General features: G+C 40.1%; 1 protein-coding gene across 1 annotated transcript; it reads left to right on the top strand.

The window, feature by feature from the left end:
* The first annotated feature begins 4,322 nt into the window (after positions 1-4,322).
* LOC125238484 (putative fatty acyl-CoA reductase CG5065) lies at positions 4,323-15,927 on the top strand. The gene is made up of 8 exons (XM_048145846.1): positions 4,323-4,398; positions 5,101-5,301; positions 5,862-6,170; positions 6,626-6,821; positions 7,287-7,482; positions 8,168-8,407; positions 9,070-9,327; positions 15,708-15,927. The coding sequence occupies exons 2-8, from the start codon at positions 5,104-5,106 to the stop codon at positions 15,862-15,864; spliced, it is 1,554 nt and encodes a 517-aa protein (XP_048001803.1). The 5' UTR covers positions 4,323-4,398; positions 5,101-5,103; the 3' UTR covers positions 15,865-15,927.
* The last annotated feature ends 203 nt before the right edge of the window (positions 15,928-16,130 follow it).

Here is a 16,130-nt window from a genome sequence, read left to right as displayed (position 1 = left end):
CGGTAAGTACACGGTACGTATAGAATACTTCCCTAGTACCGTCCCGACCTTGTCCGTCACACCTCTGACGTAGGGCATAAAAGCTGGTCGCCTTGGAACATCTGGATGCTTCCCCCTCGGCTTTCGTCTAGGCTGTCTACTGTGTAATCTGTACCCATTCTTTCTAAGAACCCCCTGAACGTGTGACAACTCACTCTCAAGAAATTCCGGGTCACACAAGTCACGCGCCCTGTTCTTTAAGGAGTTCACGACGGACATCAGGTGACGGGGGTGGTGATGAGACAGAGCGTTAAGATATCTGTCTGTGTGTGTAGGCTTCCTGTAGACAGTGTACGCCAGAGTACCATCCATCCGACCTACCACTTTTACGTCCAGAAAAGGTAAACTGCGTTCCGATTCCAGTTCATATGTAAATTTTACCCTTGAATGAATGGAATTGAGATACTGGAGTAGTTGCTCAACTTCTTGTTTTCCACCTTTCATGATACAAAAGACATCATCGACATATCGCTTCCATAATTTCACTGCCCATGGTTGCAGGTCTATGTTAGTCTCAAAATGCTCCATCCAGATGTTCGCTAACACCGGCGCCACAGGGCTGCCCATAGCAACTCCGTCAATCTGGAGATAATGCCTATGCTGATATAAAAAGTAGCTACCTTCCAAACAGTTTCGTAGCAACACCATGACTGACCCCAGTATCTCATTGTCCGCAAGCCTCGTCCGAACCACCTCGAGACATTCTTTCACTGGAACATTGGTGAAAAGTGACTCAACATCAAAACTCACCATTATCTCGTCTGGTTCCAACGTGATGCCCTTTAGAATGTCTATAAAGTGACGGGAATCCTTCACAAATGATGACGTCTTACCCACAAGCGGCTGCAACACCGATGCAACATGCTTTGCCAGATCGTAAGTAGGTGAAGCAATTTGACTTACAATTGGACGCAAAGGCACATTTGCTTTGTGTACCTTCGGCAGTCCATACAATTTCGGCGGCTGCACTATCTTAGGTTTGTATAAACTGTCGAAAACATCATCTTGGAAAAACTCCCTGTAGTCTCTGATGACTGCTCTAATCCGGCTTTGTTCTAAAATTATGAGTGCAAATCGTGTTAGTCTAAATCAATATAAGATTCACCTACTTTTATCAATTTTAAAGCAGTTAATTTGACTTTATACAAGGTCAAATTACTTTACCCACTAGTGGATAAAATGCGTTTTTACCCGCTGGTATTAAAGGACAAAACACGTGTTTCTGAGCTAGTGAGGGGAAAAATATCTTGTACAGTCACCAACCACAAAAAAATGTGACACGCTCTAACATATAGATCAGATATTTATGCGCCCTTTGTTGTGTAACATGTTTCTGCTGGTGACTCTAGTAATTTACGATACAAGTGCGAATTAATCGAAACAAACTACATACAACACGACCGAAGGGAACCCGTAATCCAGCAACCTTCAAATCAAGAGTGAATAGGCATTTTCTGGGCGAGCTCACTCCATCGTAGGCCACGTTTTTGCCTATGGCTAGTCTGTGCTGTGGCCAAGAGTTAGCCCATTTATAAATGGGAGGGTGTTTTAAATACTACATTTCATAACTCCCTAATAGGGATAACGATTTCTATAACTCCCGCTTCGCCTGCGTGCAAGAATAGAAAGTGCAAGAAGATGAAAACTTGTACTTTATTTGCAAACACACGTCCACATAAACAATAATAAAAAACAATGAAAATATTCCAAGGCCGTCGCTTACCACAACTTAATTAAAAATTCTACCTTTGAATACTACATACTACATACATTTTAAACAATAGCGGTATTTTGTATTTACCAGACGGCAATGTCAAGGCCATAGCTCAAAAGCAGACACGCAGCTAATTTGAATAAATATCGCAGAAAAGTGTTGTGAAAAGTGTTCTGTTGTGAACTTTTGCAAGTTTTTGCCGCATTTCCTGGTTTCAGATACTCGTCTTCCTTGCGTTGTCCCAGCATCTTGCATCTTGCCACGGCTCATAAGAGCGTAGGATCCGCTTTGGAAGCTAACTTAGTACATAAGTATTTAGGGTAGACACTAGTTTTAGGAAACCGACTGCCCTACGATCTTCCAGCTCAGAAAGCAAACTACCTACCAGTGCCATCAATCTGATCTGATGATAAACTGTTGTCCATCGCAACACTGTGATGTCTGTGATATTGATAGAGCACCTCCATTACGGGGTCAAAGGGATTTTGGCCAAGATGGGACACTCTGACAACACTGATTGTTGTATGTGTGGTGAAGAGGAAGAGACCGTCAGACATAATGTGTGAATGTGCACCCTCGCCAGACAAAGAATGAAGAACTTTGGAGTAGGCTACCTGGTGCCAAAGGACTTCAGAGAGCTACCCATGAGCCTCATCATCCGTTACGTTACGTGGAGATGGTCTATAAGCTCCTGAATATCTGAAGAATCTTAGGACCGTAGGGGACAATTGCACAAAAGATCCCGATGGGTCGAAGTGTATCCGTAAGGGCCCCTGCAGATTTAAGATAAGATACAGCACCGCCGCATCACGGCAGCTTTAAAATCTTTAAATACCCTGCCACGAAGTGCAGGAACAATATACCGCCTCCTATCAGGACAGGAACTCATTGGCAGTGCATTCGTTCAAGGTCAATTTCAAAAAACTATGTCAGTGTCATAGCTGGGCATCGTTAATCAAATAGTTAACTTCGATAATCGCTAATCCGTTACTATAAAAGTTAACTTCGTTAATCGTTAAAGCGATACATTTCAACAATTTTAACGGAAGTTAAAGTTAATCGATAATCCGTTAATCCTGATAAAAAAATAATTTTACTGTAGTGTGCGTAAGTTTATAAATATGTTACTGTAAAAGCCCGAAGTTCGCCAAAATCTCTTAAAAAATCCCAGCTGCCAATCGGTAAAAGCGAAATGTTAATAAAATATTGTTCTCTATGGACTTACACCGACGTTGTTTCGGTAAATCCTAGGTTTTAAATTGGTGACCTGTAGATATTGGGTCATTCATGCAGTCGTAGTCATGGTGCGTGGGTTCCTCGGATTGAGACACCTCTAATCGAAGTTGTGATCCACGGTAACTTGCTAGATAGCGCGGCCCGCCGAACCCTGGCTTGATGCGTCGGTTGCGCGATTTGTGTACGCCTTGATGATTTACATTCTATTTCACTAACTGGAGTGATGGGTGCAGTAGGACTAATAAACTTTAGCAGGTCTCCAACAAGTGATCCAAAAGGCACCAATTGGCCTGTAGACTAGACTGTGAATGTACGGGAAAATCCTAGGTTTCGCAGTACTCCGGCCTTTTACGGTAGCGGTCAGAGCAAGTTTTACTCGGCACGAGCGGAACTGGATTAACGATTAACGGACTCGAAGAAATTTAACGGGAGTTAACGAATTCGTTAACATTTTTTAAAATTAACTTAAAAGTTAATCCGTTAACCAAAATGTTAACTTCGTTAATTAACGATTAACGGATTAACGAGTTAATGCCCAGCTATGGTCATTATTAGTTAAGTTTAAAGTACGCGGTTTTGAATACAGTTCTTCTATTCTATTACTTATACAGGGTGTAAACCTAATATGGGCGAACCTCTTAAGTTAAGACTTAACGGTGGTGAGTATAGGACATAAAAAATTTAATTAATTAGATAACTTTTACTTAAAATGTAAATATTTTTTTATACCTACAAATCGGCCCGCAACGTACCTAATGCAAACACACGCTCCTTGACAGTTGTAATCAATTGTCATCGCAACCACGTTTACAGTAGGTACATTGCTGCTGGGAAATATTTCAAAAATTCATTATGGGGTGAGAATTAAGAGTGCATGAAATTACTTTCCTATGAAAAGAAAAGTGTTGTCAGCTTGTATCGTAGGTATTACTTTTTAGGCAACTGCAAAAGTTAATTTTAATTGTAGTTTTACCAAAATACCTAACTATTAACCCAATATGCACTATGACATTTGTCACTGCGACTGACAGGTAGGTACATATTTTGAATATTCATGAACATGAATGTATGAATCTATCATGACTTATTAGTATAAGTAAAATATTGTAAATCATTTAATTGTTTTTAATATTAAAAAATACAACATTTTAATAAAAGGTAACTTAAAATAAATAGGAAATAGGAATAATATTTTGGCAAACGTTATTTGTGTTTGATAAAAAAAGTAATTTCTCAGTCTAGCTAGCGTCCCGTCCCGTGTCCATATGAGATTCGTACATCCATGCGTCTATAAGTAGTATTTATTATTTGTATGTTGTATTTTTCTACATTTACATAACGGAAGCTTGAGTAAGGTTAGCGTCAGTGCGAGACTAGACTGTTCTAAAATTGTTATTTGAAAAGTATAAGTAAGTGTTTATTTAATTATTTAAATAAAGACAATTTTTTATTATTACCTAAAAGATTCTTTCGATTAGGTATTTATAAATATCAAAAGTGGTTATTTTGGTTTAATAGTAGGTTTAATAATATTTTATTACCTAACTTCTTACACGTCTTTACAATTTCACAAGAGAGAGCAGTCGGTTAATTTTACCTCAAGACTGTCTAGCCAGATCATACCGCTCAGAAGGCTGGCAGCGTTACCCCTTTGGATAGCCAGACTTAACCTCTCGCCGAAGTAGCTGCCAGCTCTCTGGTCACCAGAGGCATCCACCAGGCGCTGGGATATCTCTTTGAATATCTATGTTGTACATAATTTTCTAGAGTACGGTTAAAGTAGCAGTGCTTAACACGCCAATCCATATTAATATTATAAATGGGAAAGTGTGTGTGTCTGTTTGTTTGTCCGTCTTTCACGGCAAAACGGAGCGAAGAATTAACGTGATTTTTATAAATTGGAGATAGTTGAAGGGATGGAGAGTGACATAGGTTACTTTTGGTCTCTTTCTAATGCGAGCGAACCGCGGGCAAAAGCTAGTGCTTAATAGATGAGACACACTTCTGTTACCTACCTACACTTATGTGACAATGAGTTAAGATTGAAATACGTATCTCCTGGAACCCTGTGAACCACAGGTTCTCTGCTCTCATGTTTATTTTGCTTACAGACAATGGAGTCAAAACATTCAATAAGAGATTTCTACAAAGGAAGGAATATTCTGGTGACCGGGGGCTGTGGGTTCATGGGAAAGGTGTTGGTGGAGAAACTGTTAAACTACATCCCGGACCTCGGACGAGTATACCTGCTTATGAGACCAAAGAGGGGGAAGACTGTCCAACAGAGGCTCGAACATATGCTTAGTTCTCAGGTTTCTTTTTTATTATTTTCCCACCATCATCATCATATTCTTAAAAGTCTTCGTTGTGGAGTGATCGGCAGTCCGTTCTTCTTTCTGCCGCTTTTTTTGAGTCCCTGATACGTCACTAACGTTAATCTTCTCTTTCACTTGATTCTAAAGCGCGCGCCTCGTTCTTCACCTGCCTCTCTTTTTTTTATTCTCTCCCTTCAATTATATATCTTATATAAGTTGTAGTGCCGTAAGTATATTCCCATTGACTTAACACATTCGCTTTTTACGATGTCATTTCTTTGAGTGTTTCAACAGCTTCATTTTGGTGGCAACTGTTTTTCCCAACCTTGCAAGAATTGCATGCAATTTTGTCTATTATATGTAGAAGTCGCTAATTTGTACCAGAAACTAAGAAAACCCATTCGACTCATAAGGGATTCAGGTAAACATTGCAGTCGAAGTGAAATCGGTTGAAATACTCGGAGACATACCAACGAACAGTCCAAGGAGAAAATTTGGAATGTTAAACTTTTTAACTACTATATTAAATTGTTCTCAAACCTTCCCAAATCTTACAGATGTTTAACAGACTCAAACGCGATAAAAAGGAAGCCATCAAAAAAATTATACCAATACAAGGCGACGTGCTATTGGATGGCTTAGGTATATCTATTGAAGATATGAAGACCCTTTCTGAAGAAGTGTCGGTGGTGTTCCATATGGCAGCGAGTTTGAAAATGGAAGCTTCACTGAAAGACAATTTAGCGATCAATACTGTGGGGACCCAGCGCACTCTCAGCGTTGCCAAAAAAATCAAGAATCTGGTTATTTTTGTATATACATCGACAGCCTTTTGCTATCCTGACTATGAAGTTTTGGAAGAAAAGGTGAGTTCCTTTTAAAATATTTGAAGGCAATATTACTTACAATTCAAGAATTTAGCAACATTCTTATAATTTCCGCAAATTATTGGAAAGTTTAATGAGAAAAGCAAGTTAAGTACTCATGTTCTCAATAGTTGGTGATCGCTTTATGTTACACACTGGGGTTTGTTACCAACTCATGAAATTCCATAGAAATTTACCCTCAAGGTTTGGCAATAAATGTACGATGAACAATACCTAGAACTTTCCATGAGAATATACGAAATTTAAGAAATTTTTCTTCTGTGCATTGTTCACCGTATAGTCGTATCCAGATTTGTGTACCGGTGATCATAAGCAGATTGGGAAAAGTATCTTGGAGTATCTTATTAACTCCGGGGTTTAATAACGCGAAAACACGGATTCCTAGTCAACCCTGGTCTTCATTTACTGTAGCAAAATGTCTTCAAAAATTTCAGTTCCACGACCCATCAGCAGACCCCCATGACGTCATCCGCTTCTGCGAATGGCTGGATGACAAGCAGGTGTCTCTTCTCACCCCGTCGCTGCTGGGCAAGCATCCTAACACTTATACGTACACGAAGCGACTCGCGGAGAGCTTGGTCAACGATGCCTATCCGGACATGCCATGCGTTATTGCTAGGCCTTCGATTGGTATGTCATAATCTTCTCGAATCGTTCCATTCCTAACTTACATACTCAGATAACGATTCGTCTTTACCAAAAATGATTTGTGTTTATATTGTGAGACAAAAAGGTTCCAAGTTTTTTTTTTATAATTCCACACCACAGCAGCTTTTCGTTCAGTGATTGTGGTAACCCCATCACCAAAAGATCCTATTTGATTAAAATGAACATTCCATCTAAACTTACCATCTTCCAATATACCGATCTCCACATACTTATGTACCTAGTTATTACCTATCTTCCCAGTATTTATCTATATCCATATGGCAGAGGTAGATGGTAGAGATTGTTAATGATCCCTAGACTTCTGGTTGGGTCAAATCACGTACATTATTTCGAAGATTTTTTCCTGCCTTGGGTTGGGCCTTGGTAACACAGTGGCAGTATATAGCGACATCTATGCTGACTTTTTCTCACATTAATCTTTTCCAGTGTGCCCTGCATACCTGGACCCGATACCAGGCTGGGTGGACAACATCAACGGACCCGTGGGTCTGCTGTTGGGCGCCGGCAAAGGCGTCATCCGGACCATGCTGTGCGACGGCAGGATATACGCGCAAGTCATACCGGTGGACGGGGCTATCAATGCCATGATAGCGCTTGCCATGATTGAGGCGACTAAGGAAAAGTGAGTTAAAGTTCATCATCATTATCATCATCACTATTTCAGCCATTAATCGCCCACTGCTGATCATAGGCCTCCTTCGTGTCAGTCCTGGGCTAATCTCATCCAGAAGTGCCCCGCAGTTTCTCGAATGTCGTCCACCCAACGAGCTAACGGATGCCAGGCGTTTCTTACATCCGATAGGCATAGACCATTCGGCCAACGTTTAAAGTAAAAGTTCAACTAATACGTACAGAAACTCATGCTTATATTCCCAAACTTTCAAGTAATAAATTATACTGTATTTCCAAAAGAGGAAGGAAGAGCACATGAAACTGCTTTAAGTCTTAGCAACTAGTGCTAGCCACTCTTAGCAACTAGTGCTGACAGAAGACAAAATTGTGCTATTTCAGTGACTGGTTGCCCATCGACTACAACACAATTTAACCCGCTATCCCTCAGTCGCTTTCTACGACACCCACGGGAGGAAATGTGGTGTTGAAATTCTTAGCCCTCATTATTATCAGATGTTGAGACTCTTTAGCACAACTTGCCTTGTCGCGCGTGAGTCCATACATCAAGCGCGACTTCAAGTATGGACTAGTGCTAGAGGGTCTGGTTATTTTTCATGGTTTATCTTATCTCTATATTATTATCTATAATTATATATGTGTTACACCTGTATTATTTCTGATGTGCTGTGTTTCAGATCAGAAAACATACCTATCTACAACCTGAATGTGGGACATCTGATGCCAATAACTTGGGGTGAAGTGTTACAATATGCCAAAGAGATTGGCTGGAAGTGTCCCATGGCATGGCCGTTGTGGTACCCTGACGGGGGTATCACTACAAACGTTGTGATACATGAGACCAAACGCGTTCTTTTTCATTTGGTGCCGGCGTATATCATTGATTTTCTCCTGTTAATAGCGGGACAAAAACGAATGTAAGTAAGTAATATCTACATAGTCATTGCACAAGTTTTGTTAATAATAAATGCTTTTACCTAATGTAATGTCTAATACCCAATAGACGACACCTTTCGGTCACATTTATTGTTAAAGTGTTAAAATTGGAAGTGATATCTACTGGGTCGAGCACTACTGGTACTTTTACCTTATCCAACCAAAATTCCAAACAAGCGTTCAGCGACGACGACGCGTAAGTGCGTTTTCATATTATCCAATCCGATATCGGATGTCGGAAGGATTTCAAAGGCAGAAATCAAAGATGGTGGCTTATATGTATGGGATATCGGTCCTACATTCGATATCGGATCGGATAGTGGGAATACACACTAATCGTCTTAATACACTAAGGAACGAATGGCGAACTGCTAAGGAATGGAACATGCTCATCTGTATTCCCGGACGAATACAATCTGGGTGTATTCAAGTCAAGAGTGAATAGGCTATTACTGAACCAGTGAGCTACAACCTGGGCCTTGTCGTCACTTTTCATCAGGTGCGACTAAGGTCAATCACTGGCCAGTTTATAATAATAAAAAAAAACACTAACGAGCGATTTTTGGTCAGCTAGAGCCGAATCCGCATCAGTAGGTTTTGTGGTTTGGGGAAACCTTAAGCATGTTCTTTCTTTTATTTCCAGCATGGTCAGGATACAGGAAATAATCTCAAACGGCTTGAAGCTACTTCAGTACTTCACTATGCGAGAATGGCATTTTCCTTGTCCAAATTACGATGCGATCCATACAAAACTGTCAGAGGAAGAAGACGAAATGTTCCCAACGTACAAAGAAGAGTTTGATGTAGAAGCTTATTTGTACCAGGCTGTGGAGACCGGTCGCGTTGTCTGCTTTAAGGACGATCTGTCGAAAATACCCATCTACAGAATATATTATTATTTGTGAGTATCAATACTAATATTACAAATGGGAAAGTGTGTGTCTGGTTGCTTGTCCGTCTTTCACGGCAAAACGGAGCGACGAATTGACGTGATTTTTTAGGTGGAGATAGTTGAAGGGGTGGAGAGTGACATAGGCTACTTTTTGTCTCTTTCTAACGTAAGTGAAGCCGCTGGCAAGAGCTAGTCTTTAATAATTATATCTAATAAATTTAATCTCTGGATTTGGTGACTTTTCTTTTGTGTATGTATTGGAAAAGTCATCACAACCGATGTAGATTGTAGACTGCCTCCTCAGGACATTTCTTTACTTAGTCGCTGCAACTATCATCTGGAAAGATGCTGTGGCCAATGATGATTGGAAAAGTCATTAATGGGGTATATGTAAGGTTTTCGGAAAATACTTATTATAAATATTTATAAAACTCACAACAGTCAATGTCAACGTCAATGCACAGAGAACCTCCTATAGAGTGGCAATCTTGTATATTTTGTTCGCGATACGAGTCACTAGTGTTTGGGGTGCGAGGAGCGGGCGGGGAATGTGTTAAGCGCGCTGTGATTGGCCGTTTCAAGGACGGCGGGCAGTCGCGCCAGATGAAAAGGGACAGAAGTATGACTGTCCCTCTACTGACGCGTAAGTGGCCAATGTAAGTTGACCTATGCCGGCTCTGAATAAATTATAGATATGACTTATTTGTGGAATGTAATGCCGTCTGTTTTTAAATTTGAGCTTCTTGTTACCTTTCCACACCATTTCACACTACAGGTGGACATCTTTAAGGCATCAAAATACCCTTTTCCAATTTTTTAGTGCGAAAAACACGCGCTGCTTTCGGGTCTGTTACTTGGTCGATACTGATCGGGCACGGCGAGCGCCCGCGCTTATATCAGTGCAAATACTAGGAAGGCTGGCGACCGCGAGTCGTCTTGTAATGGATGTCTATAGGGGTTGGTCTGTGACGTCAATGTCACAGTTTCGTTTTTTTTTTCAACCCCTTATTTGCCAAGAGTGGCACGGAAGCTTTAGTAGTTTCATGTGCTCTGCCTACCCCTTTATGGGATACAGGCGTGATTGTATGTTGTTGTTGTTTATAAAACTTCTATGTAAACCAATTCTAAGATAGTAAACTATTGCGAAAAAACTCGTTTTTGCTAGCAAGGACTAGTACGCGATGGAGTTTATTTCGAAGTCTTTGAAAACAACTTGTACCAACTCAAAAGCACAAGTTCCTTGAGCTAGCCAGAGCTACAAAATAAATAAGTTAACATACATACATACATAGGTACATACTATCACGCCTGTATCCCATAAAGGGGTAGGCTGAGCACATGAACTACTCAAGTTTCCTCCACTCTTGGCAAAAAGGGGTTGAAGGAAAACGAAATTGTGACAACCGCTGCATTAAAAATAAAAGCTGCTAAGCCGCGGTCCCAGGTTCGAATCCCGAAATTTATTTAATTAAATTTACGTGTGATGAGCACAGATATTTTTTCCTCAGTCATGGATGTTTTCTATTTATATAAGTAGGTATATCGTCGCCTAGCACCCATAGTACAAGCTTTGCTTAGTTTGGGGTTGATCTGTAAGGTGTCCCCCAATATTTATTCATTTATTATTTATTTAAATAAAATAAGTTGATTAAAAGCGAAATTAAAATAGATTGAATACAATTCTCAATTCATTTTTTATTTCTTCATTTCAACTTTTTTTTTACATACCAGAAACGCAATGACCAACTGATTTATTTCAAGGACAACTTCATTGTTGTTAGTACGCAATTACATAATAATTAAATATATGGTTAGTATTCTACAAAACTAAATTTTCTATCAATGTCATTACAAAATTAGAATAAATAAATTAATTGAAAACCATGGAAGCGAAATTAAATCAAATATAACTAAAATAAATGTCAGTAAAACAATATTAGTAAATTAATTCACGTAGAATAAAATAAAATATATTAAAAATAATAATAAGTTCCGAGATATAAAAATGTAAAATGTCAAATTTGATAAAATCTCACTTCCTCCTTTCATACATCACCTTAAAATTTTACGGATGTCAGTGTAGATATTTGACATCGCGGTTTAGATGTAAATTACAACATCGGTTCAGATAAACACAGTCTGTCCGTTCAGATATCATCCTCAGAATGCCGTTGGTACTGGCGCGAATCCGGCGCACCAGGGATGTACATCGTTTTCGCATAGTCGCGTAAAAACAATCCACCTGCGCCTCAGCAAACATCCCTGATGCACTGCAGTATGGCGACAGCCCCATCAGCATCCTGAAGGCGTTATTGAACTGAACACGAAGAGCACTGTACCTTGTTACTGCAAAATTCGCCCATAGGCCACATGTATATAATGAGGTACAGTAAGCCCTGAAAAGAGTAACCTTAACTTGTTTAGAGCATTTAGCAAACCTCCGTGCGATCATGTTTGCTCTAACAGACAATGCTCTCCGTTCCCGCTCAATGTCTGTATCGTCCTTAAGATCAGATGTCACAATATGCCCGAGATATTTGAACTGTGACACTACATTGAGTACTTCCCCGTTTAGCTTTAGTGGTGGGATATCGCATGGGCAACTGTTTCTAACCTTAAAGACCATACATTCACTTTTTTTGACGTTGTATTTCAAACCGTGACTGTTAGCATACCGCTCACAAATACCTATCAGCCTAGTAAGCCCACAGGGAGAGGCACTCAGCAGCACCATATCGTCGGCGTAGCTGATATTGTTTACGCACACCCCATCTATATGGCACCCGATGCGAGCGCTACTAAGCTCCTCTAGCAGTGCATTGACATACAGATTGAAGAGCTTAGGCGATGTTAGTCCGCCCTGCCGCACTCCGCACTTCAATCTGTATTCCTCCGAGAATGCTCCCGCCCACCTAACGACATTCGACTGATTTTGATACCAGTACTTCAAAACTTTACTTAAGTCTGGTGGCATGTTAATTTCATTCAGTTTTTGCCAGAGAATATCATAATTAACCATGTCGAATGCCTTCGATAGGTCAAGGTAGCATGCGTATACATTTGTTTGTCGGTCTGTGTAGTATTTGACAGTATGCTTTAAACTCAAAATTGCAGCTTCCGTGGACAAACCTGATCGAAAACCGAATTGATTATCGTGTAACTTTAGATATCTGTCAATATGAGAACCAAGCAGACTGTCAAACACTTTGGCTACTATGGTCGCAAGCGAAATCGGCCTATAGTTGTTTCTGTCGCTAATGTCACCGGTTTTGTTTTTTACTATTGGCACCACCACAGTCTTCATCATGTTGTCTGGCAGGAAAGCGTGTCCTATACAAAAAGTGTACAGCATGGCCAGTACTCGAGGAAGATGCGGCCCAGCATGCAGAAGGTGCTCAATACTGAGGTCATCATGACCAGGAGACTTACCCCTCGTCATAGTCTTAATGGCTTTCTTAATATCATTAGCCGTAAACTTGGTAGTAGTCCCCCGGCCATGAGTACCAGCATCCGGCACCCCTGGCGACTGTGTTGATGCCAAAGGTGACTCAACCTGAAAAAAGCTTCTAAACATGTTGGCAATATCTTCATTGTCACTGACACCCTCGACGCTCACCGGAAGGCCCGGCTTGGAATTGAGTCTATTTGTGGACTTCCAGAAACTCTTAAAATCCCGATTAGAATGGTGCTTACATAAAATATCTAACTTAATTTGTTCTTCATTCTTTTGACACCACTTTAAACGGGATCTAAAGATTCTTTTGCTTTCACGCATTTCCTCAAATACTTTCCCTTCTTTCGGTTTAGAGTACCATAACCAAACCTGAAACTTAAAACGGGCCGTCCTATGAGCTTCACTCACGTACTTGTTCCATCCAGCTATAGGTTTTTTCCTTTTAACGACCTTCGGCTGTCCACTTACAATTGCTGATTCAGTTAAGGCACTAATTATCTTATCGTAAAATTCCACAATAACTTTATTATGACTAGGTTCCGTACAGGTGTGATCACAACACTGAAGCAACTCCTGAGGGAAATCAATTGTACTTAATCTTTTATTGCATTCGCTGTTGTAGATTGCGACTTGCTCATAGTTTCGTTCGCCCCATACTGCCATATTTGACTCATTAGTTATATCCACACGACTTATTTTAGGCTTTATTGTTTGCAAGTCGCATTCCACCACCAGCGGAAAATGGTCTGACCAGACAACGTCATGACGTACATACACGTTCGTAACCGACCCCATTGCCGACACGCTAGTAAGACAGTGGTCCAGCCAACTCGTCGACCCATGAGCATCACTTATAAACGTGTACATACTGGATTGTAAGCCCAACTTTTCAATGTCCGCACAAATCCATCCCTGGTCTACACAAAAACAACAAAGTTCATTATAAAACAATCCCCGGGATGCGCGTTAAAGTCACCGAGTATGTACACTGACTCTGTAGTATTATTGTTTACTATGGCACTTACTGTACTCAGGCAATCCGTGAAATCCGTTAAGTTTTCGACCTTATCTGTAGGCATGTACACACTGAACACTAAGAATGACCTTTGACCTATAGCAATTCTTACGGCACATATACGCGGGTTACTGCACTTCACAACCGACACGTCACGAAATACACTTTTGTTCCACAATACGGCTACACAATAGTACATTGTGCAACAAGGGGAGGAAGTTGAATATTACTAACGAGAGTAAGTTAAATCGCGACGGCTTGCCGGAGCGATTTAAAGACTCGAATTAGTAATATTCATACTCCCCGAGTTACACACAATGTTTTTCATCACATTTGAGAGAAAAATACAGAGGAAACAGTCATAAGGCAAAACCTTCAACCGGCGGCGTTGCGACTTGCGACCATAGCTGGGCACCGTTAATCAAAAAGTTAACTTCGTTAATCGCTAATCCGTTACTAAAAAAGTTAACTTCGTTAATCGTTAAAGCGATACATTTCGACAAATTTAACGTAAGTTAAAGTTAATCGTTAATCCGTTAACACATGAAAAAAAATTAACTTTTCTTTAAATATTTAGTTGCATCAGCAGGCCTAGCACATGATGGCCGCGGGAGTATGTCGCCGCGAGATAGACTACCTGTCCTTGTGTCATTAATACAATCAGACAAAGACGTGTCATCTATCTCGCGGCGACATACTCCCGCGGCCATCATGTGCTAGGCCTACAGTACCCACTATAACGTATTATATTGCTGTAAAGGGCCGAAGTACAGCTAGCCTATTGAACTCTAGGCTGCACGTGGAAGACAGTGATCGCCTGAGCTACTGCCAAGAGCTGTGTCAGGAGAGATGCTGGCGGTGACGGGACTGTTGTGGCACTTTGGGCGGTAGAGGCTAGGGAAGCGAATGTGGTCGTAAATAGGGCTCGAATTTGCTGCCGTATCACTACAACAGTCGCCATGGTAAAGCTTAGGATTCACCGAATCAAAGTTAGTAAAAGCAAATCCACGTAAAGAATACTTTTTTAGGTATATTTCGGACTTTTAGCAATCGACATCGGTAAAACCTAGGATTTACCGGCAAATCATAGGATTTGCCGTACTTCGGGCTTTTATAGTAGCCTTCAGAACGTGTTTTTCGCAGCGCAGATGGCGCCTGTGCCCTACTAGATTAACGATTAACGGACTCGGAGAAATTTAACGGAAGTTAACGAGTCCGTTAACATTTTTTCAAGTTAACTTAAAAGTTAATCCGTTAATCGAAATGTTAACTTCGTTAATTAACGATTAACGGATTAACGAGTTAATGCCCAGCTATGCTTGCGACCAGTAGTGTATCTTGATGTACATCCACTGTACATCAGATTATTCATATTAAATCCATTGTTTATGGTAACAAACACTTTTTGAACGAAAACGAACACGAAAATACTGCATATAAATTACGTACACGTTACGTAAACGTTCATAAAAGCATATAAATCATAATAATTGAACTAAAATTGTACTTATTTTTATGTTGTACTCTCCGTTGCTAGGCAACGGTGGGTGCCTCGCGTACGCCCGCGGTCAAGCGTGAGTAGAGAGTAATTGTCTGATTGTAAATTATAACAATTTATCTGAGTCAAATTTTACGAAATAAATGCAAAACACACTGAAATAATTGTAAAACATAAATAAAATGCATTTTTCATACCGTATAATATATTTTATAGCTTAATAGTCAAATTTTTGTTGTGCAATAAAAATCCTTGGCAGATTGAAACATCCTTTGCCTGAAGTATTGTACGGATTGTATTAATTTTTAAAACTAAATCCATTATTCCCTTGGGAATAAAATAGTACATTATGCTTCAGTACACGTAGACGTAATGATACCTTTAAACAGCAAATGTGATGAAAAAATCTTTTTTATTTCCAGCCTGTACGTGTTGGACACGGTTCTGAAGACCGTGTTCTGGTGTTTTATGTTGTCGCTTCTGGTGGGGTGGTGCGAACCTCTGCGCGAGCTGCTGGCGCTTGCCGAACCGGTGGTCAAATATCTACCGTTTCTGGGGAAAGCTGTGCTTAAACAATAGCAATAAATGTTATTTATTATTGTTTTGTTTGTTTCGTCGAATAAAGAAAATATTTACCGTATACCAACGCAATTTTTTTCCGTTGTTTGATAACTTAAATACCTACATTATTCTTGTAGCAAATCATCATTGCCTGATTATTACAGATTATGTTATAAATTTGTCAAATAATTAAGTACCTGTCCGTGTTGGACACGGTTGTGAAGACTGCGTTCTGGTGTTTTAAACTTACTGGGAACACTCGACGAATTTCACAGAATAGGTAT

Source organism: Leguminivora glycinivorella, chromosome 23 (assembly GCF_023078275.1).
Source record: "Leguminivora glycinivorella isolate SPB_JAAS2020 chromosome 23, LegGlyc_1.1, whole genome shotgun sequence".
In the NCBI taxonomy this organism is placed as follows: Eukaryota; Metazoa; Arthropoda; class Insecta; order Lepidoptera; family Tortricidae; genus Leguminivora; species Leguminivora glycinivorella.
Note: the sequence above shows the minus strand (reverse complement) of the source record. Positions and strands in the feature narration are given on the sequence as shown.

What these genes read in the sequence shown, in the direction of transcription:
- LOC125238484 (XM_048145846.1), top strand. Translation starts at nt 5,104, where the DNA reads ATGGAGTCAAAACATTCAATAAGAGATTTCTACAAAGGAAGGAATATT. An exon ending in AACATATGCTTAGTTCTCAG is followed by an intron (nt 5,302 to 5,861) that starts GTTTCTTTTTTA and finishes CAAATCTTACAG; the next exon opens with ATGTTTAACAGACTCAAACG. An exon ending in ATTGAGGCGACTAAGGAAAA is followed by an intron (nt 7,483 to 8,167) that starts GTGAGTTAAAGT and finishes GCTGTGTTTCAG; the next exon opens with ATCAGAAAACATACCTATCT.